At 39.2% G+C, this 22,882-nt stretch overlaps 2 protein-coding genes across 19 annotated transcripts in view; one reads left to right on the top strand and one right to left on the bottom strand.

Moving 5' to 3' along the window:
* LOC141910040 (acireductone dioxygenase-like) overlaps nt 1-3,644 on the bottom strand; it is a 31,676-nt gene extending 28,032 nt beyond the window's left edge. For all 15 annotated transcript variants that reach the window (XR_012619812.1, XR_012619813.1, XR_012619810.1 and 12 more), the window contains exons 1-2: nt 3,482-3,644; nt 739-852 (exon numbers count right to left, since the gene is read on the bottom strand). Coding sequence is in view for 5 of the 15 variants with exons in the window: in XM_074800737.1 (XP_074656838.1) it covers nt 739-852; nt 3,482-3,598 (231 nt within the window). In the remaining 10 variants the exon portion in view is untranslated. The remainder of the gene's footprint in view (nt 1-738; nt 853-3,481) is intronic.
* A 425-nt stretch (nt 3,645-4,069) lies between these two features.
* On the top strand, nt 4,070-22,363 carry LOC141910038 (uncharacterized protein C8orf34 homolog). Of its 4 annotated transcripts, none has more exons than XM_074800728.1 (17): nt 4,070-4,246; nt 6,073-6,168; nt 7,468-7,540; nt 9,542-9,652; nt 9,956-10,104; nt 10,185-10,321; nt 14,023-14,171; nt 14,262-14,329; nt 15,250-15,270; nt 16,064-16,175; nt 16,775-16,863; nt 17,416-17,446; nt 17,535-17,619; nt 18,832-19,027; nt 20,204-20,312; nt 20,645-20,689; nt 22,213-22,363. In XM_074800728.1, exons 1-17 carry the CDS (start codon nt 4,184-4,186, stop codon nt 22,224-22,226), a joined length of 1,548 nt encoding a protein of 515 aa, XP_074656829.1. In that variant the 5' UTR covers nt 4,070-4,183; the 3' UTR covers nt 22,227-22,363. The 4 variants fall into 4 exon arrangements, with proteins under 4 accessions (XP_074656829.1, XP_074656830.1, XP_074656831.1 ...); XM_074800730.1 differs by having other exon boundaries at nt 4,165-4,304; XM_074800731.1 differs by lacking the exon at nt 4,070-4,246 and adding an exon at nt 5,802-5,902.
* The last annotated feature ends 519 nt before the right edge of the window (nt 22,364-22,882 follow it).

Here is a 22,882-nt window from a genome sequence, read left to right on the forward strand (position 1 = left end):
CTACATAGAGGCCTAATTGAAGTACCGTGCTACGAATGGCCATAATGGCAAATTATACGATTGATTGCAGTTACAACATAGGTATGCATGTATTGCCGATATAGATAGAAAATTTTATCTGAGGCCTATACTACACATCTTCACATGAGGACTGACAAGGCTAAGATGGCCACCAATTGGGCTTACGTAAAACTGATCATAAAACCCGTGGCCGTTTGATGTGTAAGAGATCCCTTCCCCAAAAGTATTTCAACAGAAACATCAAGGGTATTGATCAAAGCAGCTTCAAGACTTGGCTTCAAAACTTCAAACATTGGTAAAAGGAGGTGATCGGTGAACAACAATTGCTGCCAGTCGCTATCTTGAATCTGATCGCACCAGTTTTTGGGCTGTAGATGTGTCAAGGGTAGTTCCATACATAAACCCAATTTCAAGAAAAACCATTGAACTTTCCAAATTTCCAGACTGATGAAAGGATGGACGGATGGATGAACGCATTAGACTCCTGAGTGGGCTAAAAATGATTTCCAAGAATGTTCCCTTTTCTTTACCTTTCTTATCGACCATAGGAAGAATAATGTCATAAACTTTCGATAGGAGTTTTTCAAATGATACGCGAAGCTTAACAACATACACGGAAAACGTTTTGTAATCAAAACTGATACTGGTAGTCATTGGCCTATATATTTGTCAGAAAATGTTTCGAACCAATCTAATCATCGCACTACTTGCAAATACCTTTTCTTCGTAATTTGGCAGCTTTTCGGGGGTGGCCTCGATTTCGTCTTCGTAATTATAGCCGCGATCGGCGCGAATTACATTTAATTCCGGTTCGTAGTTGTCTCCGTCCAACTTTAAAAAAAAGATACAAAAACACTTCGTTTTAAATTTGACAAGTTCAAATTGAAAAATCAACTGAAAACTAAACAAAGAAAACATTTTCTTTTAGTAACGTTATTCTCTTTAAATTTCGGTGTCTTATTTATATTCAATAATCCGTATCTAAAGTGGTTCTACTTGGGGCCTATTCCACAAACAAATACGCGGTCCACTTGTCCGGGCATGTGTATCCATTTTAGCTGTTGGGAACAAATTTCTAGTGAGTAAACCTAACTATTGACACCGTCAGTTTTATGTGCCTAATAGATTGTCTAGTAGATTTTTTTCTGTCTACAATTTTCGAATTTAACAGACAAACTACTTCCCATAACCCATTAAACAATGCATTCAATTTTCAATTAATAATGTATCAGTCACAGCATGATTTTTTCGCAGAAAATTAATTGCTTTTATTGGCCTATTATAATATGTGATCAAAAATTTTTGCTCACAGGAGTCAATTTTCTATGCGCTCGATAATTATTCAAAATTTTCTATGCGTTCTAATTATTCCAATTTATCAATATATTTTGCGTGATTTCTGTTAGGCCTATGTTTCACGCCAAAAACACACCGCCAGGCACACCACAGACCGTGCCTTTTTTGTTTTTGTAAAATCATGTAAAATTATTACTGCGTTGAAGAGTACTTATTTATGAAAACTAAGATCTTGACGGTATGGGACTTTCTGGCTGTGCGATTGAGTTTGGTGCGGTATCGCGCATCCACTAAAATCACCACTTTTCTATCCTCCGTTCAATTGAAGCGACTCTTAATACATAATTATTACAATCGTCAAAATTAGCGAATCTTCAAAGATGAAACAGCGATTCTAACATTTCTAAGACCTGTTAAGTTTGGACTTTACAATTATAGCGATTGTATCAATTCTACGATTCCACGTGGCAATTCTAACAATTCTATATCTATTTAAATTTCGATTGTAGCGATTTGAACAACACTTTACCCTATAAACAATAACATTCTAAACCCTAAACCTAAAAACACACAACCCTCTAGTCTAAACCCAAATCCTAAAAAAAACACTTACACTTAAACATATAAGCACTAAACCCATATTAAACCCTCACCCTCTCAACTCAATCCCCCTAAACACTTAAGCCTTTATAAGCCCTAACCCTATAACAACTAACCTGCTAAACACTAACCCTGATAAACACTAACCCTATAGACCCTATAATGTTAGTATATTAATGAAAGTCTCAATTGAAATGTAAATTGATTAGGAATTATATCTTTTCATTTAAAAGCTTAGGATAGTAGAATCGCTACAACCGCTTCAACAGCATAGTAAGAGGATCGTAGAATCGTTATATAGAATCATAGAAATGATGAGAAATGCGATTATAATAATAACATAGTTTTAGGATAGTCAAATCGCTATCGCTACAATCACGGATTGCAGAATCGTTATACAGAATGGTAGAATTGATGAAAAATGCGATTGTAATGAATTGTTTTCGAACACAGGGACTAGACACAAAAGGATTTTGACCCCAACTATCCTCGGTACTATTAAAAAGACTTTTATAAGCGCACAGCGAGGCGCGAGCCGGAAGCTCCTTAAGTTAATCATGCGTATGAGGCAAATTCAAATTTTCTATATTTCTCCATACCGTCCTTCTCAAAAAGTTTCGTCGAAACTTGCGGGCCCATCGCGCGGGTAGGCCTAGTTTAAATACGTGAATGATGGATTACAAAATAATTTTGTGTAATTTTCAGAATATTTACAAAGAATATTCACAAAATATTGTCAAAAAATGTTATTTTTAGTTCGTATTTCTCCGTAGAAACTGATTGGAAGACTGGATTCGAATCCCACAAAAAGCACAGTCCCTTAGCAACGGGTCGAATTTTTCAGAACAAGCGCACCGGTTTCACAGCATCGCTAAGGGTCGAGTCCCGAAGAATAACGCGCGCGCGGTCCGCGTGTTACATAATGACCGTCCCGCAACACACAAGTACTGAATGATTAACTCAAAATTTTGCCAATCCCTGGGAGTAAAATGCCGTGCGTTTTTTAACATATCGTATCTTTATTAGTCTTTTACTCCCGTTTTTCAAACGTTATTCCCCTATTCCGTTTCGAGTAAAATTCGTATACGCTATAATCCGTATTTAAAATACCGTTGTTCCATTAATTCCGTACCCATGCAACCCGTTGATATACTTAGGAACAAATCTTTAGCCGAACACAGGTGCCCCGCAAAACCAATGTTTTTTTTACAATGTAGAATTCTATATGAGTTGGGAAGGGCACTCGCCTCTATTTATTCATTAAAACTTAAGACTGGCTGTGCGCTTCACCAAGTTTCGACTTTGACATATTATATTGTACCAAGGGTTCAAAATCCTTTTGTGTCAAGTCTCTGTGTGTGGCATAGAAGAATTGATGAAATTGCGATTGTACTAATAAGTAAGAATCAAAGAAAATAGTCCTTCAATTGTGTGTCACTAACAATTGTAGCATAAATTCGATACCAAATACACCAAATTTGACATAAGGCCTACAAGAGCAGGCTGTTGATTTGTATTGACCTTATCATATGCAAATCATCAGACAAAAAAGGGGTACACATACTTTCCAATATAGCAGTCCCAGTTTTTTCAAGTCTTCTAGCGCGACGAATTGAGGAGGGTCTGTCATATGCAGTTCCCTCTGATCCGCATCGATCGTGTCCATAAACCAAGCCCTCATGTTGACATGCGATGTGTGATCTGTCAGCGCTGGAACTGTGAATAAGCAAAATGGTGACATACGAGATAATCATTTCACGTGATCACAGGTCGCTGAAATCGGGCGGATTTTGACACAGGGACTTGAGACCGATTTTGACCCCAGTGTCCTAGGTACTATATATAAAAAGACTTTGTACCTAGGATACTGGGGTCAAAATCCTTTTGTATCAGGTCCCTGTGAATTTTGAGTGAAATTCGACTTGTAGAAATTCGAGTTACTGCCGTTGAATTTCGAGATAATAAATCTACGACTGAAACACTGGCCGAAGGACTTCGACATAATCAACTCGAAATTCGACATGAAAAGAAATTTCGACATCATTAACTCGAAATTCGACTTATGATAAGTCGCGAAATTGTGAAAAAAGTAACTCGTATGTCACCTAGGGGCTTCCGTAGAAATCGGATCAAAATCGAATCGAGAGGCGCTGCGGTCATTGTTTGGTTAGAAACGTCAAATTTCCAATTTCTGATTAGCATCAACCCGATCCGGCTTCATATATCGAGTTTCCCGTCGCCAAATTCGCGGAGACGACGCTGAGAAATGACGTCCCAAATCAGAGTTCAAAGTTACCTCGAAAAACATCAAATAAGCGCCTTATTTGAGGTATGAATTTTACTAAAAATTTTATGCCCGAAAATGCTACACACACACACAGTCACAGGTATGATAAATTCAATTCAAATCAACAATGATATTTTTCCTTTGATTGTGAGATCTTGGATGTCAAAGTCGAAACTGCATGGACTCTATCTAAAACCTTGGTGAAGAGGTGAAACCCCCTAAACTCTCTTCGAGTGTTGATAAACTCCAAATGATCTAATTTTGCAAGGCCTAACTCCTGTCGACACAGGACGGACCGCTTCCTTCACTTCAGCTCAGCCCCTTCAGCTTTGGTTTCAGGATAAGGTAGCACACGCTCGTTCAATTTCATGAAAAACCCTTTCCTAGATTTTATGAGTTTCTCCAAATGACCCCTTTTCGGAGAAAATCTTGGGTGATTTCATTGAAACAGCCCCTTTTTTGCAAAAAGAAGGGAGGTTAAACTATGAAGCATTATAATGAAAAGAATAGCTTTATTTGCATCCTACCGTTCACACATGATCAAAATGAACGACTTTCCTATATATGGATAGTTGTAAAAACAACAAAAATTCATCAAAATGTTGAAAATATAACCGTGTTTGTTTACTTCGGGTTTCTCCACGTCTTGAAATTGTAATAACCACCGAAAACATGACACAGCCGCAAAAGTTGTATTCTTTGCTGGGCCTTATCAGCAATAAAGACCTAATATATCATTCAAAATGATACACCTGTGGCGTAACATTGGGCAGCCACATCATTAGGCGCATCGGACAAAACCACTCTCGGAAAGGTGAGCTGGAGACTCTGGGCAACTCTGGGCACAGCTCACGACCGAGTCGATCAGCCATTTTTACGGTGAAGAAGATACGTGTCAAGTCAAGTTTGAAAGTTAAAAGATGGGTTTAAAAGACACGGTTCGAATCCCGAAACTTCCTCATACTGATCCCGAAATCTGATAGGCCTAATTAAAAATTGTCGACATTTTGATTTTTGTCACATATTAGAAATTTATACACCCTTATTTTCATTTTCACGGAAATTTTCTTATAAAGAACCCCTTTTTTTCAATTATCTCGGGGATTTCTACCCGTGATTGGAATCAATTCTATAACCCATTTCCCGTGCATCCCATATGTTGAAGAAGTGGTCCGCCCGGGCAATCTACTGTCGAATAACAATTTATGTCGGAAACGTAACGTCTAATGTCGGTTTATTTTAGTCTGACATCAAGGTTTTGGGATATTGCTCTTAAAATTTTGAACAAATACAGTACCTCAAATTGGTGTTAATACGACCAGTGAAACTGTACTTTGCAATCTAGAAAAATCCATTGTTTTTATATCCTATATATCGGTACACTGTTTTGAAGCATTGCTAAAACCTCTTCTTTAACTCATTTGAATCAAAGAAAAGAGACTCCGTTTCACGAACTAAATCAATTTTAACGATATGTTTCCACGCCTTCTATTTGAAATTATTTTCGAATCATAAAAAATCATGGTTCGTATGCATGGCAACTCAGGAAACATGTTGTTAGAATTTCAAAAATGGCTGATCTTTTCTCATTTCAACAACAGAAATGCAATGCTTCAATACAGTATAAAATGGATATGAAAACAATGGTTTATCTAGATTCACAGTTTCACTGGTCGTATTAAGACGAAAATAATTGAGGTAGGCTATATAGGCCTATGTGTTAGAAAAATTAAGCAAAATATCCCAAAAAATTGATGTCACACGAAAATAAATAGACATTAGAATAATACCATATCGGCAAAATTAAGCGGTTTCCTATATTTTCAATGATTTTTTGTTTTGATATAAATTTCCATTTTTTTTCCCAGGAGTTGATGGCTAAGATTATTCATACGCAACCGGATGATCCGTTGATATATTTATCGGCTGTGATTGAGAGAAAAATCGAAAGAAAGCGCGGCTCCGTAAGTTTTGGAAGAGATTTAGGCTCTCGAGTTAGGGAAACTAGCCTGGAACTAGCATGGTCCCTGATCTTATAATCCCTTACGCCCCTACCTACCCTTAATTACCTCTTAAGCCCTGGCCCGACCCTCTAAGACATAGACCTTGCGTAAAAGTCTTCTTCCCCTAAACCCTACCTATTGTGAAGCTTGAATCTCGTTTTGTTGTACCCTTCCACACCCTGTGCTCACACTGAACCTACTGTTTCTTTATTCTAGACCTTAACCAACCCCTAAATGTAAGGGGGGTCATCCCGATGTTTGCCGCTACCGATGTTTCCCGCCACCGATGTTAGTACTATAAGCGATGCCCAGATTATTTAAACCTTTTTATGTAATCAATATCAATAGAGAGTGAAATGTTTGTTTTGAAATTGATGCAGAAAAGGTTATACGAAATAACAAAAATTAGTTGTCGTTATTGTCGGAAAAATCATCCCGATTCCCCCAGACTATTAATGAATTCCAGAATCCAATTTCCCAGCCTAAGAAAATGGCCAATCCTTTGTCAAGCAGAAACCCTTGCTATCCTATTCATTCGAATGCAACCTTCTTTATTTTCTAAATGTATATCAACCCTTTATCAGATCAGGGATTTGTAACAGATTGACAACGATAGTGTGATAGGGTGATAAGATAATCCAGAATTACACGATATAAGCGGTCCGATGAATAGACAAATATATTAGGCCCCTACACGGTGCACAATTTTTCTAATAAATGATTTTGAAAATTGAAATCATTTATTGGAAAAATTGTGTACTCTGAAATATGTCTATTCATCAGACCGCTTATCGCTGATGGCTTTGGATCAGTACAGGGAAACATCGGTACCGGGAAATATCGGTACCGGGAAACATCGGTACCGGGGAACTTCGGTACGCACCCAACGTAAGGCATACTCTATAACAAATTCGCTGCCACTAATGCAGTAGTGCCTTTCATTGCCACTACTAATTGGTACTGGAGCCATAACATTGTCAGCCTTTGCTCGAAATAGACCAATGAGCATTGAGAATGAAGCTGACTTTTTTCACATTGCTAGCCAGTGGGAAACTGTGTCATTCCCGTGTGCCAGAGTGCAAATATAACAGTGAATAAGAAGGATCAGCCATGGCAATTGTGAAAGAACCATATAGATTCGTAGCCGGCACAAACGTTTCAACCCTTGCCCTAAATCTATCAGTACCTGATCCTAAACCCTTTGATTATATTCACAGCAAAATTCTCTACAGTTTTAATAAATGTGGCCTTGATTTGTAGGCGTCTGCAAATCGACGAAGCACCGGTGACCTTCGAGGTGAACGACCTTCAACTGTAGCCTGGGCCAGCGTGGGTAAGATGTTATGATTATTGGTTTTGCAAAAATATTTCAAAGTTCGAATTTAACGGAGTAATGAGTGAAACCTAATTGGCATAATTTCCATCAATAATGATAACAAATTACTTATTTAAGGGATAATTTGATTCAATTATAACAAAAATGTAGAAGAATTGAATGCGGAGGACCACCACTCCATCGAAACATGATCCCCAAAGTGTTGAGGTTTCGCTCTAAAATTTCATTAATAATCAGTTTATCTGTGTTTATTAACCCTTTTAAGTTCATGCTCGACCCTAGCTCGAGACCGAAAAACATTGGCTTCACGTTCATGCTCAACCGTAGGTAGTGCCCCGGCGTGCGCTGTGAAAAGTGTAAATTATCGTTGTTTCACCTACAGGTTTTCATCATAGCACATCATTAGTTGTTAGATGGCGTTTCTGTTGATTATTCGCCGTAAAAATTTTTGATGGTTGCAATTCATCGTTTTTGAGCAATTTTGAGTCAAAATTTGTCATTTTTTCGAAATAAATAAGGTAAAATCATGAATATAGATCAAGTTGATTATAAATCTTTGCTTATGATGAGTTTTTAGACTTTTCAAGGCCAAGTCCTGGCCCCGCCTCTGATGAATCTGACAAATACTGACCAATGCTATGTTACTAAAATACTCAAACCTGGTATCATATGAAAGGTCATAATATTGTCTACAAACTTTTTTTTCGCTACTAAGCTATAGGACTGATAGTTTTTGAACTTTATAGCTTCAAATATGAGTTTTCGAAAAGCGCAACAATGGCTGAAAATAATTCAATTTCTAGGGTAGTCGCAGTGTAAAAAACTTGAACTTAAAAGGGTTAAACATCTCTCAGTTTGCTCAGTACAGATCTTGCATTCCAAAAATTTGCATAAACTGGTTTTTGGCTTCATCTATTGATGATGGTTTGCCGAGAATAATACGTTCGCTTATTGCTGAAAAATAGCTTCGACGGCCCGTGGTGTGGTGCCTCCTACTGTGTTTTTTTATGCCAATGAATCTGATGATAACGTCGGCAATGTTTCTGGGTGTCCACTGAGTAATGAATCGCTGATGTATGAAAACAAAAACAACTTAACCCTTAACCTGCCAGCAGCTTTAGTGTTAAGTCCTGTGTGTGTCAGATGATTTGCATGTTATTGAAATTTACTCATTAAATCCTCATAACTTCCAAACTAGGCTATTGTATATAGGGCATTGAAACTTCACAAAGTAATAGTTTATTGTCATAGCCACGGAATATTGCTGAAAGATTATACATCCGATTTTTGAAAGGGGGGTCCACTTGATGGGGTCATTTTTGGGGGTCCAGCACAAAAAGACCCCCTTAAAAGTCAGAATACTCACAATTTTGTGTTACATTGTCGATATTCATAAATAAAGACACCGTAGATTACTGAATCCATCGTTAAAACCTTTATTATGCTTCTCATTAATATTTGAATAATCATCGAAATCCCGAAATATCAAATAAACGGGGCGTTTTTGAGGTAAAAAATCTTCTAAATATCAAAAGTGGAAATTACTTTCGGGTTTGGATTCTCGAGTATCGGCAGTCGGGGTGCGTTAAGAACTACGGCGAGGCACTTGTGACATAAACAAACTTTAAACGCGAGATAGGTCAGGCTGTCGACTACAGTTGCCTACGGCAGTTCCCCAGTGTGTCGACTACTGTCGCCTGCCGCAAGTTAAGGGTTAAGGAGAAATTGTTATTTCTAAATGCAAAATACTGAACACATTTGATGATAATGGTACATATAATACATATCAAAAAAATTACGGAACGAAACGCCACATGTCATGTGTGACAGACAGTAGCAAACCTGGTGGATCCTTACTCGTCCGAACAAGCAAGGACACACCAAGTTCGCTAGTAATGATAGGTGGAATCCTCTCAATTTCTGTAGTAGTGTCGGAAGTTCCACTATCGCTAGTACTGTTTCATGCCGTGATTTATTTATTTGTCCTCTTTGTTGTAGATGGAGGTGTCACCGGGGCTAAAGATCGCGGCAACTACGAGAAACCGTGGCAGACGAACAGCAGACGCAAACCACAAACTAAACATTCCCCTCCGGAACTGACTAAACCACGTAAGCGTTATCCCCATATGACATCATCACATTTCCGCCGCGTACACCTTTTCAGAATTGATTGCTCCGACCGTAAATCCCCCTATGACAGCAAATAACCCCTAAAGGCCTTTCCAGGAAAGATGACTGTCTACTCTGTCATAGTACTACTATGACATAGTAGACAGTCATCTTTCCTGGAAAGGTCTTTAGGGGTTATGTCATGATGAGGGGCCATGATGGCAGACAAAGCTATAGACCTTTCCAAAGAAGATGGCTGCCTTCATAAATCCCTTAATGACCTCATATTGTCTATTCAAACAGATACAGTTAAATCTCGGCCATCGTGGAATGCCGATAATAAAGTTCCATCTGCCGACTTCGATGAACTGTGGAATATTCGCACAGATGGCACCACGGGCAAAACTCGCCAAATGACTAGAGACAGGTCAAGGTCGCGAGAAAGGGCTGCGGTAAATGTCTGTTTGATATCTGTTTGATATACAAGACGAAATGATAAAGTATGAAAAGTTGATTCGTTTGGTTATTTCAGGATGATCCGAACGCTTTGACGTTTCAGAGTTCCGGTTATTACGGTCCGGTACGACCCCATTACGGAGATCCACTCTCTGATGAGTTACCAATCCAGCGTACAAGCAAACAGAACCAAAGCGACAGAAAATCAGTCGTGTAAGTTACATCAATTTTTATATTTATTTCACGGAAAAGCAAAACGATAAAATCAAGGAGAAAAATATTTCAAAAAGAAGGGAAAAAAATTACAAAGATTTGGAGCACGTTTTCCAATGTTGACCACCCATGCAAAGCCATTAAAGGATGCTAGAGTAGGCGCCCACTGAAAGAGAGAGAATATGGAGAGAAATGAGAAACCTTCACCATTCCAACACAATTTGGAAAATGGGAATAGTGTACAGGGATGAAAATTTCCCGCTTTTTGGCGGTGTCCCGCTTTTTTGTGATGAGAAATTTAAAAAAACCGAGCTTTCCAAATCGTCCCAGATCCTTCGAGAAATTGAGGGCTGGAAGGTTTGCTGTGTCTGGCATTATGTTTCGGCTCACAAAACTGAGTATTTTAGCATGCTTGAAGGTACTTCGCCCAAAGATTTTCGTTTATGCTGCCATCTGGTATTGCCAATATAAACTACTGTAAAAAAATAACCACTTCGTGCTGCCATCTAAAGAGTTGAAACAAGGCTGTTGAGGAAATCGTGCTGGGTACCCCCACTTACTTTGAGCTTAGTGCCTATGTTGCAGTGTAGCTGCAATTTCAGTAATTTACAGAAATTTTCATCAAAAGTCCCGCTTTTTTCATAATCCCTGGTTTTCATCCCTGGTTTAGCTTTTTGACTTAATTGTATGTCGATGAAGTCTTCATAATGACTATGGACACCCGTCCGGAAATAACATGTTCACAAAATTCCGTGCGTCAAAACTCATATTTTGTAACGTCCGCTTTCGTTGTGCAATTAGTGCCATTTAAAACGTTACCGATCAAAGATGAAACAGTGAGAATATGAAAAATTCCAATTACAAAGTAATTAGCATTGAAAGTTTGGTATTTTTAGCCCACTTGGGACTTTAGTCCCAGCGGGCTATTGCGTTCACTTTTCGTCCGTCGTCCGTCCGTCCGTAGACGGAATCCAGTTATTTTGGGAAGTTTTGAAGACGCTTCAAGGTAACGTCTTGATATTTGGGTTACACATGCTTCTACCCTAGACACATCTTCAGCCCAACTCGCCCTGTCAGAATCAAGATGGCCGACTGGCAGCCATTGTTGTTCGTCAAAATCAGCACTTTTTACACATTTTTGAACTTTTTGAGGGAAATTTTGAAGACGCTTTGATCAATTTACCTTGATCTTTCGGATATATGTGAATCCCCCCAGGGCCCATCAACATAACAAAAATTGGGTCCGTCGGATTCAAGATGGCCGTCCTATGACCTTTTTAGTGCCCAAAAATGTTAATTTTGGCCCGAATTCTGAGTCCTGTAGCTTCCTACTGGTTTGCCATTTCTCATTACAATTTGTGATGGGTATTCTTTGGAAAGGGATATTTTATACCTGAGACAGGTATTTTTCATCAGCCAATTATGACGCAATTGGCGGCCATCTTGGTGTCACCAGTACTCATTCGTAAGTTGGAAAAAGTTTTTCCACATTATATTGATACCTAAGCGTATTTTGCTACCACAATCAATTAGAAAGTTGTAGCTCATAACGTGTTCTATGATTGTGGTGAGTTTCAAGGTAATTGGATTTCGTATATGGCCACCAGGGGGCGTTGAATAATACAATATCTTAGCATTTCTTTATTATATACGTACCTATGCATATTTTGTAACCACAATCAATTGGCAAGTTGTAGCTCATGACATCATCTATGATTGTTGCGAGTTTTAAGGACATTAGTTTTTCTATATGGTCACCAGGAGGCGTTGAATAGTAGAATAACTTAGTATTTCCTTATTATATTGGTACCTAGGCATATTTTGTTACCATGATCAATTGCAAAGTTGTAGTTCATGACATGTTCTATGATTGTGGTGAGTTTCGAGGTCATTGGGTTTTGAATATGGTCACCAGGGGGCGTTGAATAGTAAAATGAGTATTTCCATATTAAATTGGTAACGAGGCATATTTTGTTATCACAATCAATGACAAAATCGTAGCTGTTGACATGTTCTATGATTGTGGTGAGTTTCAAGGTCATTGGTTTTTGTAAATGGTCACCAGGGGGCGTTGAATGTTGAAATTGTTAGATTGTTGAGCATTTGAAACCACTTCCCAAGTGGGCATGGTGTCCCTGGACCCCTAGTTTCACAAAAAAATATGTTCCATCCAAAAATGCTATTATTGCTGTTCCTTACATGGTTACGATGTAGCGTAAACGGACGAGTGGATTGGACATTTTTGTACCAGTCTTTTTGTCTAACTTCAATCTTGTACAGCTTACTGGCCAACTTTTTGCCAGTTACTGCTATTATTAGCAGTTTGGACTTATGCTGTTAAATCAGTGAGTCAACCAGCATTGATATGTGTCCTGCCTGAATAACATGGTTTCACTAGGATTCAAATCCCACAACCTCGCGGTTGTGAGTCAAACCCATTATCCACCATGCCACAGGACAGGACAAGTGGACATGGTGTCATTAATAGGATACAGGAGTCGTACTTATTTGCTGTACTTTCCGTACAATTTTTGGATGTTCTGTTCTGAGAAATGATTCGGCTGAAGACATGGTTGAATTCCTATATTTTTCATAGGCCCTTTTGCAGGCCTGAATATTAACACTGACACAATGCGCGCGTACGACGTGTGAGTCACGCGTGCGTGAAGTGCGCCGCTGGGCTGCGAACTGATGAAAGGAGTGAAATAGAATGTAGTTGCAAAATAGATTGGTTGTAAATAATGATCTCAAATTAATCGATGGACTGCTCAATTCTTGGTTTTGACAACCATTTGGGGGCATAAGAGTGAAACTGTCGGGAAGTGATTTTTTTAGGTCATATCCATTAAGCAAATCATGAAATTTTTGGTTAACGATTTAAGGTAAGGTAATAGAATCAGTTTGCCCGAAAAATAGGTTATTAATACTGCGAACTGGTGATTAGGATGGAGTAGTACACAAATAACTTCTTATATCGTTGGCGTATTGGAAGGGATTTACATCCCGCACTGATTGGAAGGGATTAACATCCCGCACTGAAGGACAACTAAAATATTGGTTTTTTTGCACGTTTTGTGTGTTCCTTTGCGGTACTATGTTCAGAGTAGGCATAGAATGGTATTGCATTTAATGGATTATTCGAATATGATTATCTCAAATTTCAAAATTGTTTCTGGATTCTTATGTGCCCGGTATTGTTAAGCATAACTGTAGTATTTTTGATAGATTCTGAATTCATGAAAAAGCAAGACAATTGTACAAACTGAAGCTACATTGACCGCCGCCGGTCCTTGTATATTTTCCCAGATTGTCTGGAACTTTTAATTTTCTCGACGAAGTGTCAAGGTCCACGAACCTCTTATTGAATTGTAAGATTCCTGGTCGGGTTTTTCTTTCAAAGTTTTTCCTTTTCCATTTTGTCAACAAAGATAATTGATGCATTTCAGTGCGATAGTGCCCCTAATATTGCCTTTGTGGACATGAAAGTACAGGTTTGGGATGTGATAACTTCTTCAAAACTGGCCCGTGAGTGCACGAATACACATAATATTGCATTTTTGGATATGAAAGTGCCCTTTTGGGATACGACAAGTTCTTCAAAATAGGCCTCTGGATCGGTCCCTACCACTAGCCATACATTCTTCTTCGTACGCGTAGGCCTATTCGTTTCCCGCTGAATATTTCCTGATTTTCCTATTCAGAAGCAGCAAATTAAAAGGTCAGAAGAATCAAGCGAACCGCCACCGGTCGCAGTTGAAGGATTTAGTCGCCAAGCAGACGGCCGCCGATTCCGGAATCGAAGACGATTCCCGACCGGATTACGACGTCGATTACGCGGTCGACGTGATGGGTACGTTTGATTTACGAGAACCTTTAATAACCGGTGATAGTTTCAATTTGAAATATTTTCACACGGTCTGAAAATTTCATTTTATCATAGAAAGCGCTGACGACTTGCGAAATGAAGGGGTTCGCAATGTGAAGTCCACAGGAGTCCGATTGGCTAAGGTAAAAGATTTTCCTCGCATTCATTCGTCTTTAATGATATGGATTACCCTATTAGCACTCAAACATTCACCCTGCCTTATACTCCTCAAGGCGCCCGAATCTGCCCTGGCTCTTCTTACGTCTGCTACACAAAAACAGTTACAGTGGGATTCGAACCCAATAGCTTATGATAAACTAGACTCCCAAGACATCGGTACTCCGTACAGAAATCAACATGTTCCTACCGGTATTACAAATTCTGGAGTATTTGGAATAATGAACATGACAGATCGGCTTGCTCACCTATATGTGCTCACTTATTTCCGAAAAAGTCTGGATGAATTTCGGGGGGCATAAAAGGTCACAATTTTGGTGGCCCACCTCATCAAATCTTATATCATGTAAAAGCCTTCACTATTTACTACAAGATAATAAATGTGGATGGATTTTCCCCTGAATTTTGTGAGGAGTGATAGACACTACATAGTGAAATCCGTTTTTATGGGTTAATCAGGTTTTACAGCATCTTCAAAATCTCGTAAACCTTGATTGGAATATGATCGGGATTTACTATACGGATCAAACACGTTTTACTCTACGTACCTCAGATTTCTAATAACGAATGAATTTCATCCGTCCCGCATGATCCCGATCACTGAACCTCAGATTTATGATTTCATTGTTCCGAAATTCATTGAATAAGCGAGGCTGGTACTTCAGGGTGGCGACTGACCTGGAAAACTCAAGGAATAAGGAAAAATCAGGGAAAACTCAGGGAATTTGACAGATTTTGCGGAAAAAATCCAGGAAAACTCATGGAATTTTGTGTTAAGGCCTTTAACATGGATAAATCAGAGAAAACTCAGGCAATTTGTAAATTGGAGGAAAGTGGCCACCCTGTGCTTCATTGATTAATAAATGGAATAATTGATTAATTGCAGAAGCCTGCTCTTCAAAAGAAGGTTCGTTGTGATTTAAGTAGAAAACTTATCATATTTTTTTAACACCCACTTGCGATTTGACCATTTTTTGCACCATGGCTTTTTTATGACTAATAACAAAGTTGAAATTTGATTTTTTAACACTTCACTGGAGTTGCATTTCGATTCATTATTTCGTAGTATTTCCATTGTAGTATTTTCAAGGTAATTTTCTCGTTTTTTTAATCGTGTTTCTTAAAGAAAATGCGCATTAATACTTTTGATTGTAGTCTGCAGGTTTAATAGACTCCAGACTCTATTCTCTTACCCAAACCTAGATGGGCCTATGGGCAATGGAAATTATTAATTGCTTCAAGAAGACCTTCGGGAATATATTTTGTCATCTATGTTCTCTTTTGAAATGAAAATTGAACTAACCCTGGGTTTATGTCAATACCAGTCTATAAAACTGGCTGACCCCTAGAATTTCTGCCCCCACTACTTCACAAAAACCAAGATATTAGTTGGCTATGAGTTGTTTTGTATATTTTTGGTAAGGCCTTTTTAAGATCTGACTTTTTCAGCCAAACCAGGCTGGAGAAAAATTCATGGAATTAATTTCTCAAAGTTCAGACAAAATTTAGATCTTTCATAGAATAATCACTAATGCATTGAAGTATTTACACTTTTAGTATTTCTGGCACTTTTGATTAAATTTACGTTCATTTTAACCATTAGATAATCATTTCTTCGTATACCTAGGAACTAATTGATAATTTGTTCACAATATTTTTTTGCCAAAGATAGTTTTGAAATTTATGTTTTGTTTTTGCAGACGTTCAGCGCCGATCCAGAGCCGTTAGTGAGAGTCAGCATCTGTTCACGTTGCGCTCGCGTGGTTACCGGTAGCGACCCGGTTACCAATAACCAACCTGAAAACAATGGAGGTGAATGTCGTCAATATCATGGTTGCCACCTAATATCACCCTACGATGTCATCAAATTACCCATAGACACCGGCCACCTTCATAAATCTCCCTCAGCGACACTATATAGACACTAACAACAAGGACCCCCTTAAACATCACCCGATGCCATTGTCAATTTACTCCTATTGATATTTCAAGAAAAGATGGCTGCACCCATACATCGCCCTATGACATCATCAGATTGTCCCAGACACAGAAATGGTGGCTGCCGTCATAAATCCTCCCATGATATCTTTGAATTACCTCTATAGACAATTCCCGAAAAGTTGGCTGCATCTGAGCATTCTATGACAATGACATCATCAAATTATCCTTGTAGATGCTCTGTCATTCGATCAAACCTGAAGCCACAAAATCCTGCCCCAGTGAGCATACTTGCTGGGGAGGATGTCTAGATGCTAACAGAAAACATGTCTGCCTACGTAAATCGCGCTATGAAATTGCTTACCTCTAGTCTGGACGGAAATGTTTCTAGAAAAGATGACCGCCTCCATGTATTCGCCCTATGACATCATCGAACTAAGCCCTATTTTCCTGACTTATTCTGATATTTCCAGGTGAGACTTCGAGGTCATCAGCAGTACGGTTTACTCCTACTCCGGTCAGTGACGATGAATTTGAAAGTGTCTCGCAGGTGTCTGGACCGGTATGCATAGAGTATTGAATAACTCAGGGGGGGGGGCTGGGGGAGTAGACTCAATAAATGGGGGAAAATGATCTTGCTTTATTATCGGGTGGCCACATACCTGCAAATCAAGCAAATCAGAGAAAAAAGTCTGTGAATTTTCTTTTCATTGAAAATGGTATGTTCAGATAAAATCAAACAATTGCCATGTACATATATATCTCACGTATTTGTGTGTTTATTAATCGGATTCTTAGCAAATCAAGTCGGGGAAAACAGGGATGTCAGGAATAGTCGAGGATAAGGCTCGTCAAATAAATGTGGCCACCCTGAATCAGACTCCGTTTACTGTGGAGTCGATTGCCTAGGATCATCGCGTGCCAATTTTCTGATTCTAATAAAGACCCATCTCTGCTCCAACTAACCCACAATTTAGGTGCCTCAGGGAGAAAAATTGATCCCGCGAGATCCGAGGCAAGCAGAGTCTACTAACGTGTATGAAATTATCTCAGTTGACTCATTCAGCTGTTTCCTCTCCCGATAAGCTGATTATTTTATTTATACATGTTTTAGCGTCGACCGGTCTGGCAAGGCGACACCGATGGTATGTAGATATGAATTTAGATTTGAATCAGAAAATTATCTTATTATCTTGAATTTTGAATCTATTTTCTTACGAACATATATTTTAGCCGAAAGTCAAGCGCTGTCTCCGAGGAAGGGTTTACCCATGTACGAGTCGTCCGGTGTGCCCCATAAAGGTCGCCCTATGTATAAGTAAGTATCGACTCATTTCGGAGAACTCGTTTGTACTCAGGAATTTCGCTATGTGTGGTGTCTATTACTCCTCAGAAAATTCAAGGGGAAAATACACATTTATTACGATATACAGAATAGCTTATTTCCGGTTGATTTTCATGTACTACGAGTTTGTGTCATTTTGTTGCAAATGCACTATGCTTTCATATGATATGAGATTTCACGAGGTTGGCCACCAAAATCGTGTCATTTTTTCCCCGAAATTCATCCAGATTCACTTGCATCAGTGAGTGCGCGGATCTGTCATGTTCATACTCCAATTACTCGAGAATTTCAAATAGGAAGATATTGATTTTTGTACGGAATTTTGACGTTTTGGGTGTCTAGTTTATTTTTGTTCTAAACTAATGGGTTTGAATCCCATTTGAACCGTTTTTTGTGTAGCAGACAAAAAGAGTCAGGGCGGATTCGGATGGCTTAACCCTTTCAGTGTGTCTACACCGCAGTGCGGTGTACGAATCAGTGATGGGTTTTGCTAGTACACCGCACTGCGGTGTATTGAATTGTGTATTGTATTTAATTAGTAATTACTAATTATCTCTCTTGAAAGATGGCAGCACCTGTCAAACATAGTGAAATATTAGTAACTAACGATATACTGCGCCAGGATGTAGACGCACTACAGTGGTATTCCCGTTATTCAACACACTAGGGCATCCTCGCTTGCCAGGGGTCCGGTATCGCTCCCGAACTGGCTTCCACCAGCCCCCTGGCCTCACAACTCGCGATTTCATTACTGGCGCTTTTGCGCATGACGTCATATATCAACACGCGACAATACTTCCGCGTTCGCTGATTGGTCCATTTACCGGGAAATTCCATAGATGCCTAATGTCGTTTGTAACAAGCGCTGTGATTGGCCCGACCTGATTCTGGTCGGCTAGTAACGACTCCAACGACTCGTGAGGTCAAGGGGTTCGGGGAACGGCTTTAGCAGAGTGGGTTCGAATCCCTTGACGGGTGAAGATGACACTAGGGTCGAATTTATCAGAATTTTCAAATTATCTTCAGCACCATAGGGTATTAATTAGCCAGCACTGAAAGGGGTTAAGGAGTAATAGGCGGTGCAGATGCGGGTGGCTTCAGGGCTGACGGGTTAACTATTAGTTCTTTCAGTTGGTTTGTATTCTTTCTGTTTACGCATAGTTATTTTATTTTTCTAATTTCCAGGCAGACATCTCGCGATGAAAGCGTAGTTTCACTTCCGGTGAATGCGTCCACTCCAACAGCACCGGCTGCTGACAGTGTTGTTGCCACTGGGAGTATCGTCGCTGGTCTGCCTCCGGTTGCCCCGGATACCAGTCGCACAGACGACACGTCTCTACCTACCGCGAAACCCGTTTGGTCTCGTAAAGATTCCGTCGACGTAAGTTTTGAACTTCCAGATAAGATTGCTGCTTCAGTGAACAGAGCTGCCAACTCCACCTGACTATCTGTATTCGTTACTTATGTGTAACGAGAAATATTGATTTGATTTGTTTGATGCATACAGTAATATCAAAGATGTTCCCGAAGGTCTTCTTGTTGATTACTGATTCATTTGAACATTTTTTTCCATACTTCAATGAAATGTTACTGGAAAAAATTGAATTTGTTACTGATAGCACTTTTCAAAGTTTCTCAGCCCTGCGTAAATCTTTCCAGCGTCGAATTACCTCCAAACTAAAGTATAGACCCATTGCAGCCATGTGCTTTTATCACATGACAATCGATACGATATGAGGTTAACTGAGTTACAGATCCCCAAAATTTGTGTATAACCATGGTATCTTTTGTTTTTTGTACAAGAAAAAAAAAACAAAACAACGAACATGACCCTTGCATGGCCCTTCCAAAAAAAAAAGAAAACAAAAAACGTGACCCTCACGTGGTTGACCATTCCAATTCTATGATGGTCCTAGATCCAACCTTAGAAACAAAGATGTTTGATATATCCGAAGCGCTCATTCCAAAAACCGTATTTCTCATTTCTTGTTAATGTACACAACACAGAGAAATGCTTGGACACGTGTTTCCCTCTTCAGTTTCTATATTTCCCTGTGTCATATGCGTTGGGCTTTGAAAACAGTTACGTGTAGTTTTATAGTTGACCCTTAACAGCCCTTGAATTTTGGTGATTATACTCTCAAAGCCCATCAAATATCCCTCAAATTTGAAAATGGTGCCACTGTAGGAACCCTGGAAAGTCTCCAACACTGACTGGAAAACATCAATCATCGTTTCATATATTGATTACTCCGAAACAATTGGCTGTATACCTTCTAATTCCCCAAATGATATCATCAATTATTTTATTCCTTCATCCTCCAGAAAATAATGCCCCCTATGACATCAATTATTCCTATAGACTACATCCAGAAAGTACTGGCTACCTCTACAAATCTCCCTATGACATCATCAATTATTCTATAGAAACCACCAGAAAATAATGCCTGCATATGACATCATCAAATTAGCCCTATAGACTGTTGGGAAAAGATACCATAATAGATATCGAGTATGTTGATTACATGAAATTGATTGATTTGTTCTATAATTACAGTTTGAGGAGAGGAATGTCGATTCTCCTGATGTTCTTGCTAGTAAGGGTCGTTCGTGGGCGATTCCCGATGATTCTGAGGTCAGCGATATCGATTGGGAAAATTATCGAGGTTAGTAGTTCAAACATCATCCTTCCTCGCCAGGGATTTGAACCTGATGGCATCGCTAGACTCAGTCACGGCACGAAACTATGCCTCACTAGACCAGGTGTGCTTGAATCCCCATCAGGAGAGTATGGTCAAACGTGCGCATGTTTGCGTGTGAGGAACAGGCATATATTATTTTTAACTAAAATGTACACTAATACTACATGTCTACGCATGTTATTTACTTATAGCATGTCATACATGAAGGGCAAAACTTGGAATTTGAATTTGGCTTTTCTTCAATTATATGCTTTGAAGTACATGTATTCAGAAGTGAATATTTTCTATTTTTGCAGCGACAAAGACGAAATTCAAATCTCACAAATCGAAGACATATACAGGTATTGAAAATTGCCAAACTAAAACTTAGCAGTGAAATATTCATTTCTGAAAATCACTGTTTTCGTGAAGTTGAGGACCATCCAATGAATCTTTACTATGGTAGAAAGATAAAGGAGGAATTCAATTAAACATGAACTCCTGTAAATTTTCGCATTTCTGCATTAGATAATTTTGAAAATAACTGCTTTCGCCAACTAATTTCTGTGTTGTAAATATTGTCACTTGTAATTTCGCCGTAGGGCTAGTTGCAGGTTATGGGTATTGACCATAGCATAAATTTCACATGTCACTACAATCAAACCCGCTTAATTCAGATCGGCTCAATCGGGATTTGGTCTAATCCGGGCAATTTGCAATCCATTTGGTTCATTTACGTACTAGAAAATGATGTTAAATCCAGATTTTCGCTAAACAGCAGGGGCGGATCCAGACCGTATTAGCCGTATTGCCCAATACGGTCTAGAATTTTTAAGTGCCCTTCGAAATTTCACCGGCAATATTTTTGACGGCATTATCTCAACAACCGCTAATTCCGTGTCCGTAATCCGGGCATAATTATAAATTAATCGGTATATACTGCTGCCAAGAAAGTGAGGAGAGATAATCATATTTGTAAAGCCTTTAATCATGATAAATTAAAAAGGGCACTTTCCTTTTGCAAGGGGCACTCATGCTTTAGATGAGGGCACCTTGTCCTTCCTTGCCTTTTCAGGGAGGGCTTAAGGGGCACTCGTACTATAGAAGAGGGCACTATACGCGGAAATTGTTGAAGAAAAGGGCACTTTTTTGCCTAATTTTTAAAATTTTAGGGGCACTTTTGGTTTGGAAGATGGCACACGACATAAGGATAAATGTGAAGACGAGGCAATTTTTGCCGATTGTTAACAATGAAGGGGCACTTAGCCGTATTCTGTATAATTGTTAAGGGGCACTTTTAAAGATTATAGGGGCACTAGGCGAAGTTGGCGACAACCATTCTTTCATGGGTTCGCCAGCTTCATTTTTTATCCGCACGTGTTGAAATCTTGTCTCGAATTCGTTTATTCTGGATTGCTCTCCTAGCCTCTAGAAGCCCTCTAAAAGCCTTTAAATGGTACCATATTTTCAAAATTTTATGGGGGTGGGCCCCCAGAACCCCTCTAAGGACTTCGCGCCTTCGGCGCTCGCATTGACCTGGATACTGGGTTGCCCTAAGATCAGAAAGGTGCCCTTAAATTTCCTTCCAATACTGTCTACCCATCCCCCTGGATCCGCCCCTGAACAGGATGAATTTTTTTATCCTAAATGATCCGAATTAAGCAGATTCTAGTGTATAATAAAGAAATAGAAGTTGAATTCATATCTCAGACTGCAGAACTGGGCCATTCCTCCACAAATGTTGTTAGGTATACATACATACTAATGTGCCTCTCTATTAAATTTCTCGCCGCTGATTATCTCAGAGCTCCTATTCTATTTTTCGAATTCATAAATCTGACTGCAGGTCATTGCTACACATTTATTTTTGTTTTGTTCGTTACAGGAGGTCAATATTAAACGGTTTGAATCAAGCGAGAAACATGTCAGTAGCAGGTTAGGAGCATGAAAACGAAAGAAAATAGAAATTATTGAAATTGTTTATTTTTCGAACCCAACAATATGAAGATATGGACCCTTTAAAGGGTTTCAATGTATTTGTACGCCTAATACATTCATTCTCTAAAGGTTTAAGACATATATAGCTGCGTTCAAACTAGGATTTCAGTACGGTACTAAGCATTCACACTTGGAAATTATTCGAGGCCTATCCGCGGCTTAGGCCTACTCAGTTCCATACCAGTACGCGGCCTATTAAGCGCGAAATGTATTTCCTGTCCTGTGAACGCAGATTCAGCGCGTAGCTAGCCACGTATTTACATCCGCGTAGCACAATGTACTCAACATTTATTACACTCCCCTCTATCCGCACACCGGGTGACTACCATACTGGGCTTACTTACCGTATTGCCGACTCGTAACTGTCTGTGAAAGCGCGGTATTTTGGTGAATCCGGCACCAGCGACGTACGGTACGTCGTAAGCGCTGAATCTAGTGTGAATGCGGAATGATTTTGTTACCACGTACACGTGGTGGTGCTCTCAAAGTTTATCGTAGTAGAAAATCTATATCTACTACAGCGGAACCTCGTCACAACACAATATCACAACTCGCAT

This window comes from Tubulanus polymorphus, chromosome 8, assembly GCF_964204645.1.
Source record: "Tubulanus polymorphus chromosome 8, tnTubPoly1.2, whole genome shotgun sequence".
NCBI classification, from domain to species: domain Eukaryota; kingdom Metazoa; phylum Nemertea; class Palaeonemertea; order Tubulaniformes; family Tubulanidae; genus Tubulanus; species Tubulanus polymorphus.

Bases quoted from the DNA above. Each gene is read 5' to 3' on its own strand.
- LOC141910038 (XM_074800728.1), top strand. From the start codon at position 4,184: ATGACGTCCCAAATCAGAGTTCAAAGTTACCTCGAAAAACATCAAATA. The intron at 17,620-18,831 runs GTAAGTATCGAC...TCTAATTTCCAG, and splicing joins AAAGGTCGCCCTATGTATAA to GCAGACATCTCGCGATGAAA. The intron at 20,313-20,644 runs GTTAGTAGTTCA...CTATTTTTGCAG, and splicing joins CGATTGGGAAAATTATCGAG to CGACAAAGACGAAATTCAAA.